This window comes from Natrix helvetica, assembly GCF_964273705.1.
Source record: "Natrix helvetica genome assembly, chromosome: 5".
NCBI lineage: Eukaryota > Metazoa > Chordata > Lepidosauria > Squamata > Natricidae > Natrix > Natrix helvetica.
In genome coordinates, this window is record NC_138551.1 from 29687471 (window position 1) to 29707904 (window position 20434).

General features: G+C 35.4%; 3 protein-coding genes across 6 annotated transcripts in view; 2 read left to right on the top strand and 1 right to left on the bottom strand.

Annotated features, from left to right (window-relative positions):
- Positions 1–20434, bottom strand: part of MED12L (mediator complex subunit 12L) — a 211299-nt gene that overhangs the window by 62168 nt on the left and 128697 nt on the right. For all 3 annotated transcript variants that reach the window (XM_081955782.1, XM_081955781.1, XM_081955780.1), the window contains one exon: positions 421–568. In XM_081955782.1, the coding sequence (XP_081811908.1) occupies positions 421–568 (148 nt within the window). The remainder of the gene's footprint in view (positions 1–420; positions 569–20434) is intronic.
- On the top strand, positions 565–7124 carry P2RY12 (purinergic receptor P2Y12). The gene is made up of 3 exons (XM_081955788.1): positions 565–593; positions 3003–3148; positions 5077–7124. Exon 3 carries the CDS (start codon positions 5095–5097, stop codon positions 6091–6093), a length of 999 nt encoding a protein of 332 aa, XP_081811914.1. The 5' UTR covers positions 565–593; positions 3003–3148; positions 5077–5094; the 3' UTR covers positions 6094–7124.
- Positions 9079–14673, top strand: P2RY13 (purinergic receptor P2Y13). 2 transcript variants are annotated; one of them, XM_081955787.1, is made up of 3 exons: positions 9079–9112; positions 10706–10781; positions 11242–14673. In XM_081955787.1, exon 3 carries the CDS (start codon positions 11257–11259, stop codon positions 12262–12264), a length of 1008 nt encoding a protein of 335 aa, XP_081811913.1. In that variant the 5' UTR covers positions 9079–9112; positions 10706–10781; positions 11242–11256; the 3' UTR covers positions 12265–14673. The 2 variants fall into 2 exon arrangements, with proteins under 2 accessions (XP_081811913.1, XP_081811912.1); XM_081955786.1 differs by lacking the exon at positions 9079–9112 and having other exon boundaries at positions 10493–10781.

Genomic DNA, 20434 nt, shown 5'->3' on the forward strand with positions numbered 1-20434 from the left:
AAGCAATTTTTTTTAAAAAAAAGCATCTCTATTTAAATATATTTCTGAATCAAGAATATGAAATTACATTGCAATCTGGTATGGAAAACCCCCAGCTTCTTTTTTTTTAAATCACCATACTTTTCAATTTACAGTCTTACAATGTTCATATAAGTGGCTTCAAAACAATGCCACAAATTCTTGTAAGAAAGTCTTCCCCTGTATGGTATATGCTTACATTTTCTAAATTTGTTATGAAAAACAATTGCAAGCTAATGATAATTGGTTTACACATTATGTGTCACAGCAGTCTTAAAATGGTTATTCTCAAAAGCGCAATACTCATTAAAAACTTAAAAACGTTCTAAAGATGCCCCTTCTCAACCAACAACTGTGCTATTCTATGCACTGCAAAATAAGCATCAACAGCTAGTTAATTACCACTCATTTCAGAAGTGCTTTTCTTATTTAGGATTTTCAGAATATCTCGGGTAATCTTCTTCAGTTGATGCCTGGCCTCTTCACGTTCCTTTCCAACTCCATAAAGAAGTATCATGCGCTGGTTATATTCATGACTTGATGATTCATCCTTTTAGTCAGAAAAGAAACAACAGGTATTGACAAATAAATAAAGTATATCACTTTTCTAATGATAAGAGTGTATTTCTTCATGGCTTTTCTATGAAGAACTGACTGACTGGGAATTATGGAAATAAAAGTTCGTCTGTGGTACTGGAATAGCAAAGGCAGACCCCCTTCTTTAAAATAATTACCATATTTTTCAGACTATAAGACATACAGGTGCATAAGATGCACCAAGATTTCAAAGTGGTAAGTAAGAAAACAAGTTTTTGTCCTCCCCAACCCCCAGGAGTACTCTGCAGCCTTCTGCAGGGCTGAGGGAGGGCAAAAATGCCCCCATTTTGTGAAAAATGAGCAGACAAGGCGTTTTGCCTTCCCCCAGCCCTGCTGAAGCCTGTAGAGTGCTGCTGGGGGCTGGGGGAAAGCAAAACGCCCCCGTTTTTGCAAAAAATGGCCTGTTTTTTGCCCATTTTTCATAAATACTGGATGCTGGGACGGGACTTCAGCGTATAGGACACACCAACATTTCCACGCTCTTTTAGGGGGGAAAGGTGCATTTTATACTCTGAAAAATACAGGGAACTACTTGAAAATAGCTATTATATTGGGTTTGACATTATTTCAGTAATGGAAGTTCTGATCCACTGAATACTTTAACAAAAGGTACGAGAAAGACATAATTTTAAGCAAGCTCCTATTTTCCCTAGAACAGTGGTCCCCAACCTTTCTGGCTTTGCAGACTGGTGGCAGTGGGTGGGTAGCAGCAGTGGTGTGAGGTAGGGAGGGGATGGTTTTGCACTTAAAACCTTAATCTCATGATATGTGCAAATGAATGTTTGCATGTTCATCCACTGCTTGCCTGGCCCAGTTCCCCACAGACCAGTGGTGGGTTGCAGGTGGTACGCCCCGGTACAGACATACCGGTGCCTTCCCATAGTCCCGTGTACCATTCCGGTACAGTGCTCCGGAGGGCCCGTGCACCCTCCTGAGCTCCTTTCCTGTCTTTAAACTCTTTGGTGCTTCCATTCACATGCATGATGCATACAGCCCCTGTGCAATGCTCCGCTGAGCAGCTGGAGGCTCATGGAGGCATTGCTGGAAGGTAAGACGCATGTGTGTGCTGCATGTCCGCATGTGCTGCATGCATTCATGTGGAGGACGTCGGGCCCCGTTGCAACTGTACCGGTTGCAACGGCATCCGGAACCAACCACTGCTACAGACAGTGTACCGGTACCGGGCAATGGACTGGGGGTTGGGGACCACTGCCCTAGAACATTCTCAAAATCTTCAGGATGCTTGTACAAGTTTTGTATGTATGTATACAAGTAAACCTTTATGTTCAGTTCATGCATATTAAAAACAATGAAGAGTATAATATAGCCATGCAGTCTGATGATAGAACAGGAGTGAGAAAGGCTCAGGTTCTACTCCTCCCTTAAGCACAGGAGCCAGCTGAATTATTTGTGAATGTGCAAGAAAATAATGGAACACCACTTCTGAAATCTTGCCAAGAAAACTGCATGGATCTGACCATGAAGTCACCAGGACTCAGGATTCAATAAGAGGAGAGGAGAGGCTTGGCTTCAAAAATATCATGAACACAAAAGTGAAGAATTCTATATTTAGAAGCAGTAGTCTTTAAATATTATTTCAAAGAAAATAAATGCATTAAATATTTAGTAAACCCAAGCCGGGGCTACTCTTAATCTGATTGGGAGAGTTCTTCAGAATGTATAAATTATAAGATATTTCATATATTTCATCATAAGCCTTCCTATGTACAACTCCCAACAACCCCAACCAACCATAATAATGGTTAGCCATGCAGAATTTTTTTTCATTTCATGAAAATTTGAAAATTCATCTTGATGATGATAAAATATTAGCATATCATAATTCTAATCAACAGGGTTTATAAATTTGCACAATAGATTGTAGCTTAAAACAAGGCTTCACATAAAATAATAAAAAATGCACAAAGAATACAGTATTAAATCCATTCTGAAAAGAGGTACTTATCTTTTACTAATCAGAAAGCCATTCATTTCATTAATGTAGTTGAGCTACCCAGCATAGTTCCTTCCAAAAAGCTTTTAAATTATATTATGGTGAGTATTTTGAATTGTTTTTCAGAAGTATTGTTTAATTTGATTTGCATCAAAAGATTAGGGCCAGACTCTACTAGCTTACAGGAGCGCTCTTCTAGTTGAATCTAAAGGAATAATGACACTGGGCTATGAAATATGTTTTTAAATTATTTTCTTAATCAGAAAACCTCCTATTATTATGATGCAGGACAGTAAGTTTAGAAAAACTGGAACCCTCCCTCTGGTTTCTAATTGATTATATACCAGCTGTTTAAAGGAAAAAGTAAAATTAAGTTCTTTACTTCCCCATATGTGATCTGACTCACTCAGTTCTATCACTTCTGTTTTGCAAGACCGATCTCTGCTGATGGAGTTTGCTACACAAGCCTTATTTTGGAGCAAATAGTCAATCCAAAATAAAAAGAGAGGAAAACAGATCAGAAAACCCTCTTTTCCAGGAAAGGTAACTTTCCAATGAAGGAAAATCCAGCCACTTAAGGTAACTTCATATTTTTTTCTCGTAATTTTAGTATGCATTTCCATTCTGTTCAATAGACCTTTCTTATGATTTGCAGAAGCGAACAGTTCGGTATATACATTTTAATCTTTTAAAATACTCAGATTATTGATGTTTTGTTTTGTTTTGCTGTAATGCTGTAATGTTGAAAGTAAAATCTTCACTACAAAGGACATTTCTGCAGTTCTGAAGTCCAAGAACAATTCAATCTACATCTTCTAAAAGTAAACAAATTTTTACTTCAGTTTATTTTGGACAAGATATATAAAATTCTGATCTTTCAAACATTTAAGATGCATCTTAAATATAAACATGTCTTAAATATTAGTGTTTGAAATAAATGGACAAAACAGCATTCACAGGTATTTGTGTATGCCCAGTTACACTTGCATTGATTAACTTTGCCTATCAAAGTAAAGCAGCTAGAAAATTTTTGACTTGAACTGACTAAATGAGTTTTCTTCGGTTTGTTTTGGTTTTATGAGAAAATTGCAGCACTAGGATTCCTATTAAAAGGTCTCTGAGTTCAATGATATTGCCATCATAATGTCTTTATTTTTTTACTATACTGACATTCCTTCAAGTTAATTATATTTTCTTCCATGTCAGTACATTACTTTCTGAGCGACATATTATAACAATAAATTGGTTGAAGTTTTTCATTTAGAATCTCAGTTATGTGGGTTCTTGAAACAGGGTGTATTTTTTTATTTAAAGACTTTTATTGTTAAAAGAAAAAAACATTGGACATGGTAAAACCATCTTGGTGATCTCTCTGCCATACAGAGAATAACACAGATATCTTGTGTATTCAATACCTGTTACTACTTACTAACTATATACATACTTAACCTCTTCTACATGATTACAATTACAATTAAAGTAGCATATTGTAATGCCCACATTGCATCTTCAGTCTCTGCATCCTTGTGCTTGTTTGATCCAACTTCCCGTCATTAAATCCAACCACTGATAAAATCTATCCCAGATCTCATAGTACTCTGTCTCTCCTTTGTTCTTCAGTTCTAGCGTCAGTCTATCATATTCTGCCTAGTCAAGCATTTTCTTTGTTATTTCTCTTTCTTTAGGTATGATTCCACTCTTCCATTGCTGGGCATAAACTCTTCTTGCAGCTGTTAAAATATGTAGTGTTAAATATATTAACCCTTTGCCTAAATCCTCTTTGACAAATCCTAATAGGAATATTTCTGGTTTGAGTTCCAATCTCTGTCCAGTCATTTCCTCCAACCATCTTCAAATCTTTTGCCAATATTCTTTTGCTTTGCTACATGACCAGTACACATGGTAGTAGATGCCCAGAAATTGATGACATTTCTAGCATTTAGGTGATAAATTTTTATACCGTTTGTCTAGCCTGGCTAGAGGTAGGTGCCACCTATTGAATATTTATATAAGTTCTCTTTATACGATGTGGCCAAAGTTAGTTTCTTGAAACGGTGTATTTTATATACTGATTCTCTGGATTACAGAGCTGTAAACCTAAACTGCTAATTATTTATTTGCAACATTATTTAATTGGGTCTTTTTGGATTTGTACTTTGCAATTCCTAAACATGCAGAATCTTTTCAGCAATGCCTTTCCCAAACTAATGCTTCCCATGTGGGTTGGATTTTCAGTTCCTAGAATTCATAACAAGCATGGCTGAGTCCTGGCTGGCATTTCTGGCAGCTGCACCTCAGATCATTTGAAGGACATCGTTTCAGGACAGGTCTACTGCTGACACATTGTTCCGATCATTGCTTTGAAAAATCTTTCTATATCATAAGTTCTATATTAAAAGGCTATCTATGCTGTTACTTGTGTACAGAGAGGGCTTAAAAATACTGGATTGAAGCATTTATTAAAATAGCTGACATTTATGACTAATGTGCTTGTTTTGTTTTGGTAGAAAGCAATTAAAGCTACGATGGGACTAGACTACAGCCCTCCTGAAAACAGCAGCAATTGCACCACAGACAGCAAGATGAACCCAGTTCTCTTTCCTTTGTTATATACTATTATCTTCTTTATTGGCATAATCATGAATGGCCTGGCCATGGGAGTTTTTTTCCAGATCCCCAGCAAATCAAATTTTATTGTCTTTCTCAAGAACATCGTGATTTCTGACATCCTGATGGTATTAACGTTTCCATTCAAAATTCTCAGTGATGCAAGACTGATTTCCTGGAAATTGAGAGGGTTTGTTTGCAAGGTAACTCAAGTCATATTTTACTTCACCATGTACCTCAGCATTATTTTTTTTGGACTTATAACGATTGATCGATATCTGAAGACTGTCAAACCTTTCAAATCATCAAGAATGAACAAAGCACCAGCAGCCAAGTTTTTATCTATAATTATCTGGGTTTTCATGTTTTCTGTTTCCCTCCCAAACATGATTTTGACAGACAAGAAGCCAACATATGAAAATGTGAAGAAATGTGCTGACCTAAAATCTTCCTTAGGATTACTATGGCATGAAATTGTTACATACATTTGCCAGTTTATATTCTGGATTAATTTTGTTATCATTGTTGTATGCTACATACTCATTAGCCAGGAACTGTACAACTCCTACAAAAGAACAAGACGTTTGGGAAAGGCAAGCAAGAGGACTGTGAATATCAAGATTTTCATAATTATTGGTGTATTTTTTGTCTGCTTTGTTCCTTTCCATTTTGCTAGAATTCCTTATACTCTGAGCCAAACCAGAGATGTTTTTCAGTGTTCAACCCAGAATATTTTGTTTTACATAAAAGAAACCACTTTGTGGTTGACTTCCTTGAATGCATGCTTAGACCCATTCATTTATTTTGCCCTCTGCAAATCATTTAAAAAGTCTCTTTTAAATAATTTGCATAGATGTTTAAGGAGAACAAGAGAAGATCATAGTAGAGAAACTACAGATGAAGAGACACCAATGTAGATAAACAAGAAACCTAGCCAAATATAGTTTGTATCACTCTGATGCAAGTTATATTTTCTAATAGAAATTTGTCATTCTTGGTTTTACAGAAATCAGGAATCACGTATAGCCCATGATACTAATAACCAGCTACCGATTATCACTGCTGCATTTTCTTTTAATATCATAGCTACAAAGATTGATTCACACTAATAAAAAAGTAATTGGACAGTAACAAAATTTCTGTACACTTAAAGAACAAGGTTCTTTAGAGGAAGCAGGGAGCACTAAGTATACAAAGAATGAAAGACTATTAAGAAGTTCAGTGATAGTGATAAGTAGACATCACTCACAAATCCTATAGACTTAAAAAGAAAAAGTTGTTTCAAAATCTTCAACCCAGAAATTGCTATTAGTAATTTTTTACTAACATCTTTTTAAGGTCTAATTCCCAGACATTCTAATAATCAACACCTTCAACTCCCTTTCCCTTCAGAAAGGCAAAACTATTTATGCATCAATAAATTAATGCATCAATTTTTTTTCAAAGAACCTTAGGACCTTTGTTTCTGGTTTAATTAGAAGTCTAACTTCCTTGGATTACTTATGTAGACTAACCAAGCAATTTTAATATATTACTTGGTAGGTTATTTAGTTAATAAAACTAAATAACACTGGCAGCTATTTATTATAAATCATTTCCCCCCCAAATTGTGGAAAAGAGGCATCTAGTTTTGTTTATAACAATCTACTACCACAAGTATTTAAGAAAACAGGATAAGCAGTACTATAAGCATTACTTTATAAGTATTACATTATAAGGCCATATTATTATTTTTACTTTAGAATAAGATCTTATTTGCTACATATTAGTATCTGATATGAACTGTACCATGAAATGTATGATATTTAGTGACCACATAGATTTTTTTCAGGACTTTATATCAATAAACATCTTATAAATCACTGTTTGAGTGCCTTCAAAAAATAATTTAAGAAATAAAATAATGTCCTATACAAATTATTTTTGTTAAATGATGTAGTATTTTGAAAAAAAAAACCTGCATAACAGAAAATATGTCTTTGAAAGAAAGAAAAAATGTCTGCTTAGTAAGTCTTTTTAAAAAAATTGCTTTCTTAAGATGAATAAATGTCTTCATGCTCTTCAATTTAATTTTTTTAGTACATAAATTAATTATAATTCTGGTATGGATGTCATGTAACACACAATATAAAACTAAATTTTACTGAGTTGAAAATGGTAATCAATTGCTAACTAATTCTAAAAAAAACCCTGTGAAGTAGCAAATTATAAGTAAGACAACTATGGTAAACGACAATTGCAAAAGTCACAAACACAAAATCTCAATCACAGTATATGAAGCTGATTTAGAAATCTTGCACAGTATGTTTGTATGATTGGCAATTATTTCATCAAATTCACAAATTACTAGGGAACAGTTTTGACCATTGTTTTGCTTGAAGAAATTGCTATGTAGGATAATGGTAGAGAAATTAGGGGATTAAATAAATGGGAAATTAAAGCAGTTTTAGGTTGTGGTTTGTATATTTAAAAAGAAATCCAAAAGGAAATAAGACACAAGTGGAACCAATTAAAAAACAGATATGAAAATCTAATCACAACATGATAGATGTCAACGTTTGAAACTTGATGTTATCTAAGCAGTCCTTCTAACTCGTTGCAATCCAACTGATTTGAATAGAAATATTGATATAAACAAACATCTGGACAAGTTCATTTAGGGTGAAACTTATTGCAAGGACACAGAAGTTGTTTTCTAACCTGAATAATACATGCATTATAATATCTATTGCTTGATCTGTAAGCACTGTAATTCCTATTTCATTGAATAATGTGCAAAAGAAACATTATAGTTTCACTTTTATCAAGAAGAAATGGAAATGCAAAAATCTTTGCAAAAGCGTAAATTAAAAAAGACATTTGGAGAATTAGGCTACATTTAATATCCCCCTTCTTAGCAAATTCTTCAAAAATCCTAATGAACACAACTCAATCATTCACTAAAGACTTGTTCATCATGCCAGATATTTTTATCCATTCAATGCACAATGGTGCTGTTTAGTTATAATATTGTATCCAATTTTCTTTTATTGTTGTTGGATGGGGGTTGTCTTCTATATGCTTTAATTTGGCTTTCATCTTCTCCACAATGGCTTACAAATTTAAAAATCTCATAAAAAATACATTGGTACTCAACTGCTTTGACACTCATTAAATTTGTTACTTGTTAATTTGTTAATTTTGTCCCTTTACTCATCATTTGTTTGGTATACTCAATGCACAAGGTAGAACCTGTCAGTGCTAGTTGGCTTGTGACTCACTACAATAATCCTTATGGGAAAAATTTGTTTGGTACCTGTCATTTTTGGTACTCATCACGCCTCCTGGAACCAATGGTGAGTACAGAGGTACAGTGTACAGTAAAATACACTTTTTGGTAAAGAGTTAGGAAACCAGGATAACATGAACATACACTAAAAGCACATACAATGGATAGTGTTGGGGAAAAATTATGTTGCTTTGGATAAAATTCTCTCAAGAACTTTCAAATAGGGTGATATAATTGAGAATGTTCTTCTGCCCTCACTACTTCTCTTTCTTTAGGTATTTAGCTGAGACACAGAATAGGACTTTCACTTTCTGGAACTAGTCAATGAACATTTTCTACAGTGCCACCAATATTTCCACAGTTTTTTCCCAGCATTCTTTTCTTGGTTGTTAGGTTTAGCCAAACTCAATTCCATGTTTCTTTTTCTGTAGATAGAAAGAGCTTCATATTGAGTAAGATGCTTCCAAATATTTGGTATACGAATATTTTTTCTTGAGATTTGTAGCATTTGATCCAGATAGGGGGAAGTGGAGAGGATGTTTTGGAGACAGAGAAGCCAGGCTTGTGAAAAATGAGGAACAAGCCTGAAGCAAAACTGCTTACAACACTAAGTTTTTCTGTTCTACATTTCCACGTCTAACGTCAGTCCAGTGCTTCTTCACAGAGAGGTAAGCAATTTTATTCTTGCCTTATGGATCATTAACATCATTATTATTATCAAGCTACAGAGAGAAATACCTAAAGTCATAAAAACTTTAAAAGAGTTTCCCAATATATTATTTCTATATGAAATATTTCATTAATTTTAGCCATTTTATTTATTTGGGGTGGGATATAACATCTCTTGTGAGATTTTCAGTTGAGAAAATACTCATAGGTGTATATGTGGAATACTTCTGCATACAATTCAGTAAGATTTCAAGGAAAGTCTTTTCTTATAATTTGGACAAAAATCAGGATTGGTTGGATAAATTGCATTTATTATTTATTTATTATTTATTCTTATTTCATTTCTTCAGAAAATTGTGGGGAATTTATAGTGTTCTCTGTTCACTTATGGTTACCTCCCATTGGATAGGTTAGGAAGAGAGGATATGGAAGAAAATAAAAGAATGTGACAATTTTAAGGCCACCCAAGTTATCAATAGCTGTGCTCCAAAGAAGCCATCTGGTCTGAAGCACAAAGCAGAATCTTTTTCTTTTTACGAAAGGAGGAAGTTTCTTAAAGTACAGCTTATGTCATACTTGGAACTCAGTAAAAATTCAAAAGTCAGTAATAAAAAATAATACTGAGCTATTTAAACTGACCAATTTAATCATCTAATTTATTATTTGAAGTAGGAATATGATACAAACTCAACTAACCCAAGGACTTCAATGACTTTTCACAGAGAAAAATGCTGCTGTTTATAAAAGACTATTTAGCCAGATGTGAAAGAGAAATTACGCTCACCATTTAAAAAGTTAATCCATTGTTTGACTCACATGCAACATTGAACATGAACTAACTGTAAAGGCTGGGTTTCCATACCACACTAATGCATAGAAAAGCTACCCAAATTTTTAACCAACAACTATATCCTATCATATACATAACACTGTACATGAACGTAGCACAGTGTTTTTCAGGAGGTTAGACAAAAGGCACAGATCCTGCTCTCTGCTTCAAATGGACTGCTTTTCCAGCAATCTTTGAAACTTCTCAGGATGGCATTTACAAATATGTACAACAAAATCTCAGCAATCACTTAAAGAGAAGGAAAGATTGCATTCAGAAATGCAATGGAATTATTTTATTGCTTTTGTTTTGCTGGCTCTACCTGAACTTCTCAGTGTATGTTTAACACAAATATTTATATCTGTATCACAAATGCATGTCTGTAATTTTTTTGGTGGGGTAGGGAGGAACAATGGGTTAAGAAATATGCAAACACATTTTTCTCCTTCCCATTTGGCATTTGCGTAACATTAGCAGCTGTTCAAATGTATGCATGTCGTTTCCATCCTGTCTTTTGTTAAAGTAAATTCATTAAGTCAGATTACCACAATTTCCACCAAAACCTTTGGCTTTTTTAACTTCCTTTTCCAGGAAACAAAAACAGCCAAACAGAATGTGCAGCCAGTTCATTTCTTCATCCAAACTGTTGGTTCTGAGCTTTAAGCAGTTTTCCAACTCGGAGATTTATCTAATTGGAAGAATATATTTTTCCACAAGTACTTAACCTAACCTCCAGGATTTTCTTGTGCACCTTTTTTTCAAGGTCTGTGCCAAATGAAACCCAGCAGATAACCAGTGAAAAGGCCTTTCCAGCATTACTTTAATGTTTTTTTAAACTGGTGAGTAATTTTTAATTATTCTTTTTGTATCTTAAATAATCTATTTTATATTCCTGGAGCTGAATGTATATGATAGTCTATAAGTAATGTTAGTCAAAGAAATAATGTAATTGCTTTGCTTTCTATGGTTCTTGAATATCTGCGGGGGGGAGGGGGAAGCCCTCAGATCATTTTTCCCATGTGAGCAAATTCACCTATCCTTCACTTTGCACCAAAGTTAGAACCAGGTTCACACAATTCTTAACCACATAGAAAATTAAACCTCTTTTTTGATATGAAAAATCCCAAATGATGGAATGTCATATATGCTATCAAAATGTATGCATTGCTCCCGAAAATCCAAAATGGTTCTATCTTGTCATAAAGTCTAGGTGCTTTCCAGTCTTCTTACTTTTGTACTTTTTTTTAAGTAAAACCTTTACACGTACTTACTTTCTATAAATATTATTATTTTCCCCAGATTCCTGCTTAAACCATGAATGGAAGTATCAACGCTTCCAACTGGACATCTTCCTCTGGGCAATGCTCCCGAGATACCAGGACATCTCATGTTGTATTTCCAATTTTGTACAGCATTCTTTTCCTTATGGGATTTCTACTGAACAGCGTGGCTGTAGTTGCTTTCTTCCAGATTCCAACCACTTCAAGTTTCATTGTGTATCTTAAGAACACTGTGGTCTCCGATTCCATCATGACTCTCATGTTGCCTTTCAAGATTCTAACAGACTCAGAAATAGGGTTCTGGCAACTTAAAGCATTTGTTTGCCGTTTTTCAGCGGTAATATTTTACCAGACCATGTATATAAGCATTGTGCTGCTTGGACTTATTTCCTTAGATAGGTTTCTCAAGATCATTCAGCCCTTTGGGAAATTCTGGTTGCACAAGATCACTTCAGCTAAAGTGGTTTCATGGTCTGTTTGGCTCTTCTTCTTTGTCCTTTCCTTGCCCAATGTGATTTTGACAGACCGTGAGGCTACATCTCTCCCAGTGAGGAAGTGTGCTTCATTGAAAAGTGACTTGGGACTGAAATGGCATGAAGCTGTCAATTACATCTGTCAAATCGTCTTCTATACAGTGCTGGTTTTGATGCTTCTGTTTTATGTAATTATTGCTAAAAAGATTTATAGTTCTTATAAAAGAACCAAGATAGCAGAGTGTAAAATTAAACAAAGAGCCAAAAGCAAGGTGTTTATAATTGTAGCAGTTTTTTTCATCTGTTTCGCCCCTTATCATTTTGTTCGGGTACCTTATACTCTTAGCCAAAGTGGCCAGAGTATGAGTTGTACTAAACAGAATCAATTATTCATAGCCAAAGAAAGCACTCTCTGGTTAGCTACTGCAAATATATGTATGGATCCATTAATATATGTGTTCTTATGCCGGAAATTTATAGAAAAAGCATTTTGTTCTAAATTACAAAAATCCAGGTATACAATTCAAGAAAGTACAACCCTGGCATTGGATACTGGGATATCTACATAGATGTTCTATTTTCAGTAAATAAATATAGGAAACGGTTTTTAAATGCCAATTGCAGGTTATTAATAGAAAACAACTAAGAGGAACTAATAACATTCCTGTATGCTTGGCTAATACATCATTGTATCTCAATTACTTGAGTTGTTTATTTTCTTATGTGGGAAAGTAGAATTATGATTGTTATCTGCAGGTATTTCAGAAGGAAGATCACACAGCTATTATCATAGTATATTTGTTTGATAATTGTTTTCTTAAACTGAAAAATAGAGACAAGCTTTGTTTAGTGCCATATTTTGCTCCACAACAGAACACAGATGTGTACTTCAAAGCTTTGGCTTTAGACCAAGGGTGTCAAACTCAATTTCATTGAGGGCCATATCAGGGTTGTGTTTGACTTCAGGGAGCAGATTGGAGTGGCTAGGGTAGGAATGGCCAACTCGACGTCACTTGTGTCGGGGGCACCTGTGGTGGCCCGAGTGCTCTGCCAGAGAAAACAGGTCCCCAAGCTCCATTTTCAGATGTGATGGCCTTCTGCAACCCTCTGCCAGTGAAAATAGAGCTCAGAAGGGGGGGTAGCCCTCCTGAGCTCAGTTTTTTATGGCAGAGGCACCACAGGGCTTACTGTTTTCAGGCTGGCCCCACGGGCCAGATCCAGCCTCTGGGCCTTCAGTGTAACATGCCTGCTTTAGACTGTGTACTTTCTTTAACCATTTGGTTACTATAAATTCATTCATATGAAATGGTATTTTGACTGGGATTTATTTGAATGTAATCCTTTAGGTATCAGATAAATATTTCTGTATTCTTCCAAGCTTTTAAAAAAACAATTGTCCTACTATTCTGTATTAGTACATATTTCATACGTCTTATGATATTATGTAAACCAGTTAGAGAATGGTGTTTCTGAGTAAACTACATAAATGTTGGAAATATATACATATTCTGATTCTTTTCAATTCTATTTTGTAAACAGTCTGTATGTATTTCTGCTATTGCCCAAGATGTGCCTGATTGGTAATATTGCATTTCCAAAACGGTTATGATTTTAATCTTTAATGTTGCAATGAACTTGATCCAGATTACATAAAAGGTTATCTTTACCCATACCAATAAGTCCCAGTGTTATTTTTTTCGAGAGAATGCCTTTTGACTTCCTACAAGCATTCCTGGCCCTTAAGGTTATGCATACAATATGAGGGCTTTTTTTCAATAACCACCCTCCAATTTGGGATGAGTTTACAAACTGGACCTTTGTAAAGTTCTTTTCTCCCTTCCCTTGAAATAAACATTTGGCTTTCCTTGAATAGTATTTTTGGGTGGTTGCTTTTAGTTGTCATCATTCCCCTTTATTATCTTTACTGATTTTATCTGTTTTATTATACTTTTAAATGCTATGTACATAGCCTTGAAGTGGTTCACGCTTTAAATGAAGCCTAAAGAAATGTCTAGAAACAAGTAATTACAAAGTGATACAAATGCATTTCTTATTTTCATAAAGGTTAGTGGGAAAAGACTAATAATTATAATAACATGCATTTTGATCAGATAGCTAACAAATTATAATTATTGGGGTTTTTTCTATTATAAATAAGTCTGCTTTAAACAATATAAAATGCATAATTTTGACATAAATAAGTGTTGTGTCTGGCCTACATATTAAATTTAGAGGTTAATACTCTAAATCTTCTATTTAAGAGAGAACAAAATATTCAAGTAAGCAAAAACATAGACCTATAAAATTATATAACAGCAATGCCATCACCACTCCAAAAATCTTAGTAATATCTACCGTAGGTGGGAATTTGGGGTTTAATGTAACATAACTTCTGTTTTACTGAAAGGCACAGTGTGGAATCTGTATTAAAGACAGTCCTCGATTTATAACCATAACTGAGCCTGGAATTATGGTCATAAATCATTGCGACCAACTTCAAAGTTACAGCTGCATTTTTAATAATCATCATAAATGAAATGCTGCAATCATTAAGTAAATCTGTTTTCTCCGATGGATTTTTTGCTAGAAACTGGAAATAAATTCTGGAGATCAGCCAAAAATGTTGCATATAGTGGCAGTTGACTGCAGGATGTTGTAAATGGTTATATAGGTAAACTGGTTGCCAAATATTTAGAATATAATCATGTGATCATGGAGGGTGTGGCTGTTGCTGACTGCAATAATGGTTTGTAAGTAGAAGGTCCATTGTAGCTTAGAAAAATAGTTCTGGTTGTTTTTACTGGAAGATGAAAAGACTGGAAAAAAGATGAAAAGACTGACCTTAAATGAGGGACCAGATTAAAAGGATAGCAGATATAAAAGAATAACACAGCTGGAGCCTGAAAATCTTCTAGAACAAGCGGGATACTCTATACCCATGATGGCAAACCTATGGCATGTGTGCCACTGGTGGCACATGGAACCATTTGTCAGGGCACGCAAGGCGATGCCCTGTCAGCTGGCCAGCATGCATGCGCGTGCTGGCCAGCTGACTTCGGCCTTCTTTTGGGGTCATTTTTCGGCCTCTGGAGGCTTCCCTGAAGCCTCCAAAGCATGAAAAATCAGCCCTATGAGGAAACTGGAAGTTTGGGAACAGACTTCTGGTTTGCCCGTAGGACCATCTCCCCCCCTCGGGAGCCTTCAGGGAAGACTCCTGAAGTCCCCTGAAGGCTCCAGAGGTAGAAAATCGGCCCTACAGGGAACCCGGAAGTTCTGGGATGGTGACTTCCGGTTTGTCGGTAGGTTTATTTTTCACCCTCCGGAGGCTTCAGGAAAGCCTCCTGAAGGCTCCGGAGGTCAAAAATCGGTCCTACGGAAAAACTGGAAGTCACTATTCCCGAATTTCCGGCTTCCCCGTAGGGCCAATTTGTTTCCTTTGGAGGCTTCAGGGAAGCTCCTGACGTCTCCAGAGGGCATCCAGGGGGGCGAGGAGGCTGTTTTCTCCTTCCCGAGGCTCCTAGAAAGCCTCTGGAGCCTGGGGAAGGCGAAAAACCATGGCAAAAGTGAGGGGGTTGCTGATTGCGCACATGTGTGCCCGCTGGGAAGGGGGCACATAGCATTATGGGTGTGGCATGCTGGCACACGACCCTCCTTTGCTGCTCACGCTTTTGTCACAGCAGCCAAAAAAGGTTTGCCATCATTGCCCTATACCATTTTAGACAAATGGCTATCCAATCTCTTCTTTAAAATTTCCAGTGATGGACCAACCACAACTTTGGAAGGCAAGCCATTCCAGGGATTAATTGTTCTATCAGGAGATATTTCCTTTTTTCTAGATTGGCTCTCTCCTTGCTTAGTTTCCATCTATTTGTCCTGCCTTCAGTGCTTTGAAGAATAGGTTGGCTCCCTCTTCTTCATGGCAAGTCCTCAAATATTGGAACATTGCCATCATGTCATCCCTAGTTTTTTTTATTAGACTACACCTACCCAATTCCTGCAGCCATTTTTCATGTTTTAGTCTCCAGTCCCCTAATTATCTTTATTATACTTCTCTGCACTGGGGGCAGGGATGGCTCCATACTAACAACCCAGAAGTGGACCATGACCTATGGCTCGGGGACCCATGTTTGACATCTCCAAACTAAATCCATACACATGAGAAGGGGGTAAACAATCTGTTCACAAATGTTAATAGCTTTTTACACTTCTCTCAATATGACATTTGAATATTCATCCTTCAGAAATATATCTATAATCAGGGCTGGATTTAGATGAAAAGAGGCCCTAGGCTATTCCACTTATGGGACCCTTTCACCTCCCATTTTTAAGTTTGTAAATTACATGAGAGATAATAAAATACATCATTACTGTGATATATATCAATATATTAAATGAAACATGTTGTAATTGGTACTAACCTTTATAAAAAATGTGGCACGGATAATAAATAAAAATAAAAGGCCCATCTTGATCTTGAGGCCCTAGGCTGAAGCCTAGTTAGCCTATAGGAAAATCCGGCCCTGTCTATAATACATTACTGAATTATTCTCTACTTCTGTGTCAGGCCATCTTATATTTAAATACTTTGTATTGTACTACGCATTTTGAAAGAAACCTTTGTGAAAAAGTCTTTAGTATATTTTCCAGGTTTTCTGCAAGTATTTCCGTCAGAGCTATGGGGAACTTTGCAGTGTATTTTTAAAAAAGCACAATGTGTTTTATAAATATATAATTCTATTTATGCAGCATGTATTTTATAAAACAAAAATAAATAACAAAACTTTCATTTATTTCATAATTTGAAATATAATTTTGAAATATATTTGTTATTCTTATTTGCCTTCTTCATTTTGCCCTGCATTTGATACTTTCAATGGATAATATATGCTCTATTTGGTAAATTCTGCTTAGTAATATACTTGGCATAATATTAAACAAGTGGTATCTTGCACATTAAGCCAAAATCTATGGTCATATTCTTCAAACTTAAGCAGCTGCAATTTAGAATGACGTTTCCATTATCGGAGATCCTAATGAATGAAAATTAAGGACAATCAGTCTCATTAGTTTGACAGACATTCAATCTTTCAAAACGATTGTTCTAGGAAAGAAAAGCAAAATATTCCTAGAAGTTACCTTCTACCATTGAAATATATCATGCTGATAAGAGATAACACTTTAATTTTATTGAACTTGAAATATGAACTTGAACAATGAAATTATTGTTGTTATTGGTATTATTAGTATTATTATATCATGCTGTTTAGAATAGATTTAAAGCCATGCAGAGATCTAGGTAAATCCTTTCAATTTTTTATTATGTTAATATATGCCTGACAAATTAAATAAAAACTAAAAATGAAAAAAGGAGATTTAAAGGAAATGAAAAGTAGAGAAAACCAAGAAAGAATAGTTAGCCATAGTTGGAAAGAGGATACCAAAAAAGCTATAATTCTAACCAAATTGATATTAATGAAGCAACCTATGAAAACAATTTTTTATTTAAAAAAAACCTTTTAGGCAAAGCCTAAAAATAATTTATATCAGTGATTAATTTGTAGGAAGTTTGATTTGGACAAAAGGAAGACATTGCATTTTTTATTCTTTCAAAGATCAAATTGATGGAAATTTAAATAACCTATTATTTAAATCTGTAATTCTATATTATACCTCTGTGAAAATAGTGTGATAATAACCATAAGCCAATCTTGAAAACAATAGGATAAATAGTGCAATTGCTACTCTTGTTGTGCCCCCGGCCTGGTGCTTTTCAATACAGTTTATTAATAATTCGGTTGAAGTGGAGGAAATGCTTATGAGCACTGCAGCTGAATCAGCTTGAGTTAGTGAATAGATTAAAAGAAATAAAATGTGAAACTATCTGGATAAATTAGAGAAATTGACTTAAAAATAACTGCAATTTAACAGAGGCATATGGAGCCATCACTAAGGAAACACGCAAAAAGTACAGGTATGGAAGATACATAATTTGCTAACAATATTTGTTACTTTCAAAAGTAATTAATTGCAACTAAAATTTCTGCAACTTAAATTTTTGTCAGTCTCTCTCCTCCTTACAAAGAAATCAGTACTGTTTCTCATTTTCAAAAATATGTACCAAAAAAAAGAGGAAAAATGTTCACATATCAGCTTAAGTTCACTAAATCAGCTTTTCAGAACAGCAATCATATTGTATTTACAACAAAGAGCTTCACAGATAAATTGAGGCATAATCAGAAGTGGTATTCAGCCGGTTCAGACCGGTTTGGATGAACCGGTAGCAGAAATTTGGAGTAGTTCGGAGAACCGGCAAATACCCCCTCTGGTTGGCCCCGCCCTCCCACTCCCATCATTTCCTGGCCTATATTCCCTTGTTTTTTAGCTCAGCCGATTCATGCAGCAGAGCGAATTGCCGCACCTCAGCTGAACTAAAAAACAGCTCAGCTCACCAGCGCTGACACCAAGGATGGTCTTTGAGTGCTGTGTATGCGAGCACACTCTCATAAAACAGTAGAAAAAGATTTGGAATCCCATCACTGAATAATCCTAATTCATTATCAGAAATTTTATTGCACATTTATGAGTCCAAAATCAGCTTAGCACTAAAAGCCAAAGCAGATTATGCTGTTAGTTAAGCTGTTTTATTTCTTTCATTCTTTTCAAGAAATCTGAAAATTCTGGGGCATGTTTTATAAAATGAAAAATCAAAATTCTGATGCTAGGATGAATGTTCTAAATCCAAAAATAATCAGGGAAAACATCTCTTTTGCTCTATTTTTAGATGGTGTCAGTTTCAAACCATGCAAAAAAAGTTTCCTTCTTTTTTAAAAGCAGTACTATCTTTGGTTTGTTGTGAACAAAAAAAATAAATCATCCTTTGCCTCCAGAACTTTGGCAAGAACAAAGGGTGAGGCACTTTATTCTCTTTGATAGTTCTTCCTTTCACCAAGTTCTTGTTTTTACATTTGCAAGAGTGCAGCTTGTTTGTACTTTTTTTCTTTGAAACTAGAGTAAAACCTCAATCTAGTTGGACATTCCCACGGTATATGCCTCTCCATTGCATAACTTAAATATTGCATACAAATTAATTCAAATTACAAGGCAAAAAACTATGCTGAGTGCATACAAAAATTCCAGATGGTAGGACCTATTTCGCAATAGAATAAATTGTTTCAGAAGATGATGGACTCTCTAAAACCGCTAAAAGTTTTCAAACACAGATTAGAATCAATCCTTAAATGTGCTGGGCAGTGGTTTTCTTATACAGGTAGTCCTCAACTTACAACAGTTCATTTAATGACCGTTCACAGTTACAGCGATCCTGAGAAAAGGACTTATGACCATTTTTCACACATGATCCTTGTAGCATCCTCATGATCATGTGATCAAAATCCAGAAGCTTGTCAAGTGATTCATACTTATGACCATTGTGATCACAATTGATCCCATCATTTCTATTGTTAAACGAAACATTTGTTAAGTGAGTTTAGCTTTATTTTATGACCCTCCTTGCCACACTTGTTAAGTGAATCACTGCAGTTGTTAAGTTAGTAACATGGTAACTGGCTTCCCAATTGACTTTGCATATTAGAAGATCACAAAAGGTAATCACATGATGTCAGAACACGGCAACCATCATAAATAGTTGTCAGTTGGAAAGGTCTGAATTTTGATCATGATGGTGGTAAAAATGAAAAACGGCCATAAGTCACTTTTTTCAGTGCTAATGTACTGCAGCTTTGAACAGTCACTAAATAAATGCTTGTTGAGTCAAGTATTACCTGTAATCATCCCTGCTAGGGACAAATTAATATCACTTAGAATGTAAAAGAAGCAAAGAGTAAAACTGCAGGAGGAGTTGAATGACTAAAGTATTTTGTCCTGCGAGAACAAATGTGAACTTGAGAATATAAGTGATATATAAACTGGTTGAGTCCACAGTGGTAGGGTTAAAACTAACTGAGAGCTGTATTTCAGAAAAAGAGAGAGAGAAAATAAATTGATTATGATAAATAAAGGAACTATGAAAACAAGGACAAGTAATCCATAAAAACAAACTTGTAATAAATCTCTTAATATGTTACAATTATAAAATCTAAACATTCAAGGTCATCTTTAGGCCAAAGCTGAGCAGGCATTGGCTTAGCATGCCAAAATCTAGGCAATGTCAGCACCACGTCTTCATCTGAATCATTACAAAGTGTTAATCTTCACATCAGCAAGATGTGGAGTCATCAGTCAATGTTGCCTAGGGGCACCTTGTGCTGGCACTGGTCACAAATAGTTCAGTGGTCACACCAGCATTTACAAACTTTGTTAAGGAATGAATTCCAAGAGTGGAAGAGATTTGCAGGATTATTTTACAGTATTTGGGGGAGGGGGGGTGTTGTTATCAAAAAAAGTCAAGATAGTGCACACGACTGATTGATGGAATCTGTGTCCCTTCTCAGGTTGCCCAGATTGCAGTTTCACATCTGGGATTTAACTGATCTCAATATTAATTCTTGCAAACATATTTGTTTTGACCTAGGTTTCTCAAGAGCATGAAGCAAACTCCTGGTCCAGACAAAAACCTCTTTTATCAATTTACTGTGAATTCTGCTCATTCACATCCAGTAAAGTCTTTTAAGGGAGGATTTACAGTCACAGACCTCAGCTGGCTTGGAGAGCTGACAGGCCAATACCTGCAAAAGCTTGGCAAGGAGTCTCGGAGAGTCACAAGCTAATTAGGCGAACTAA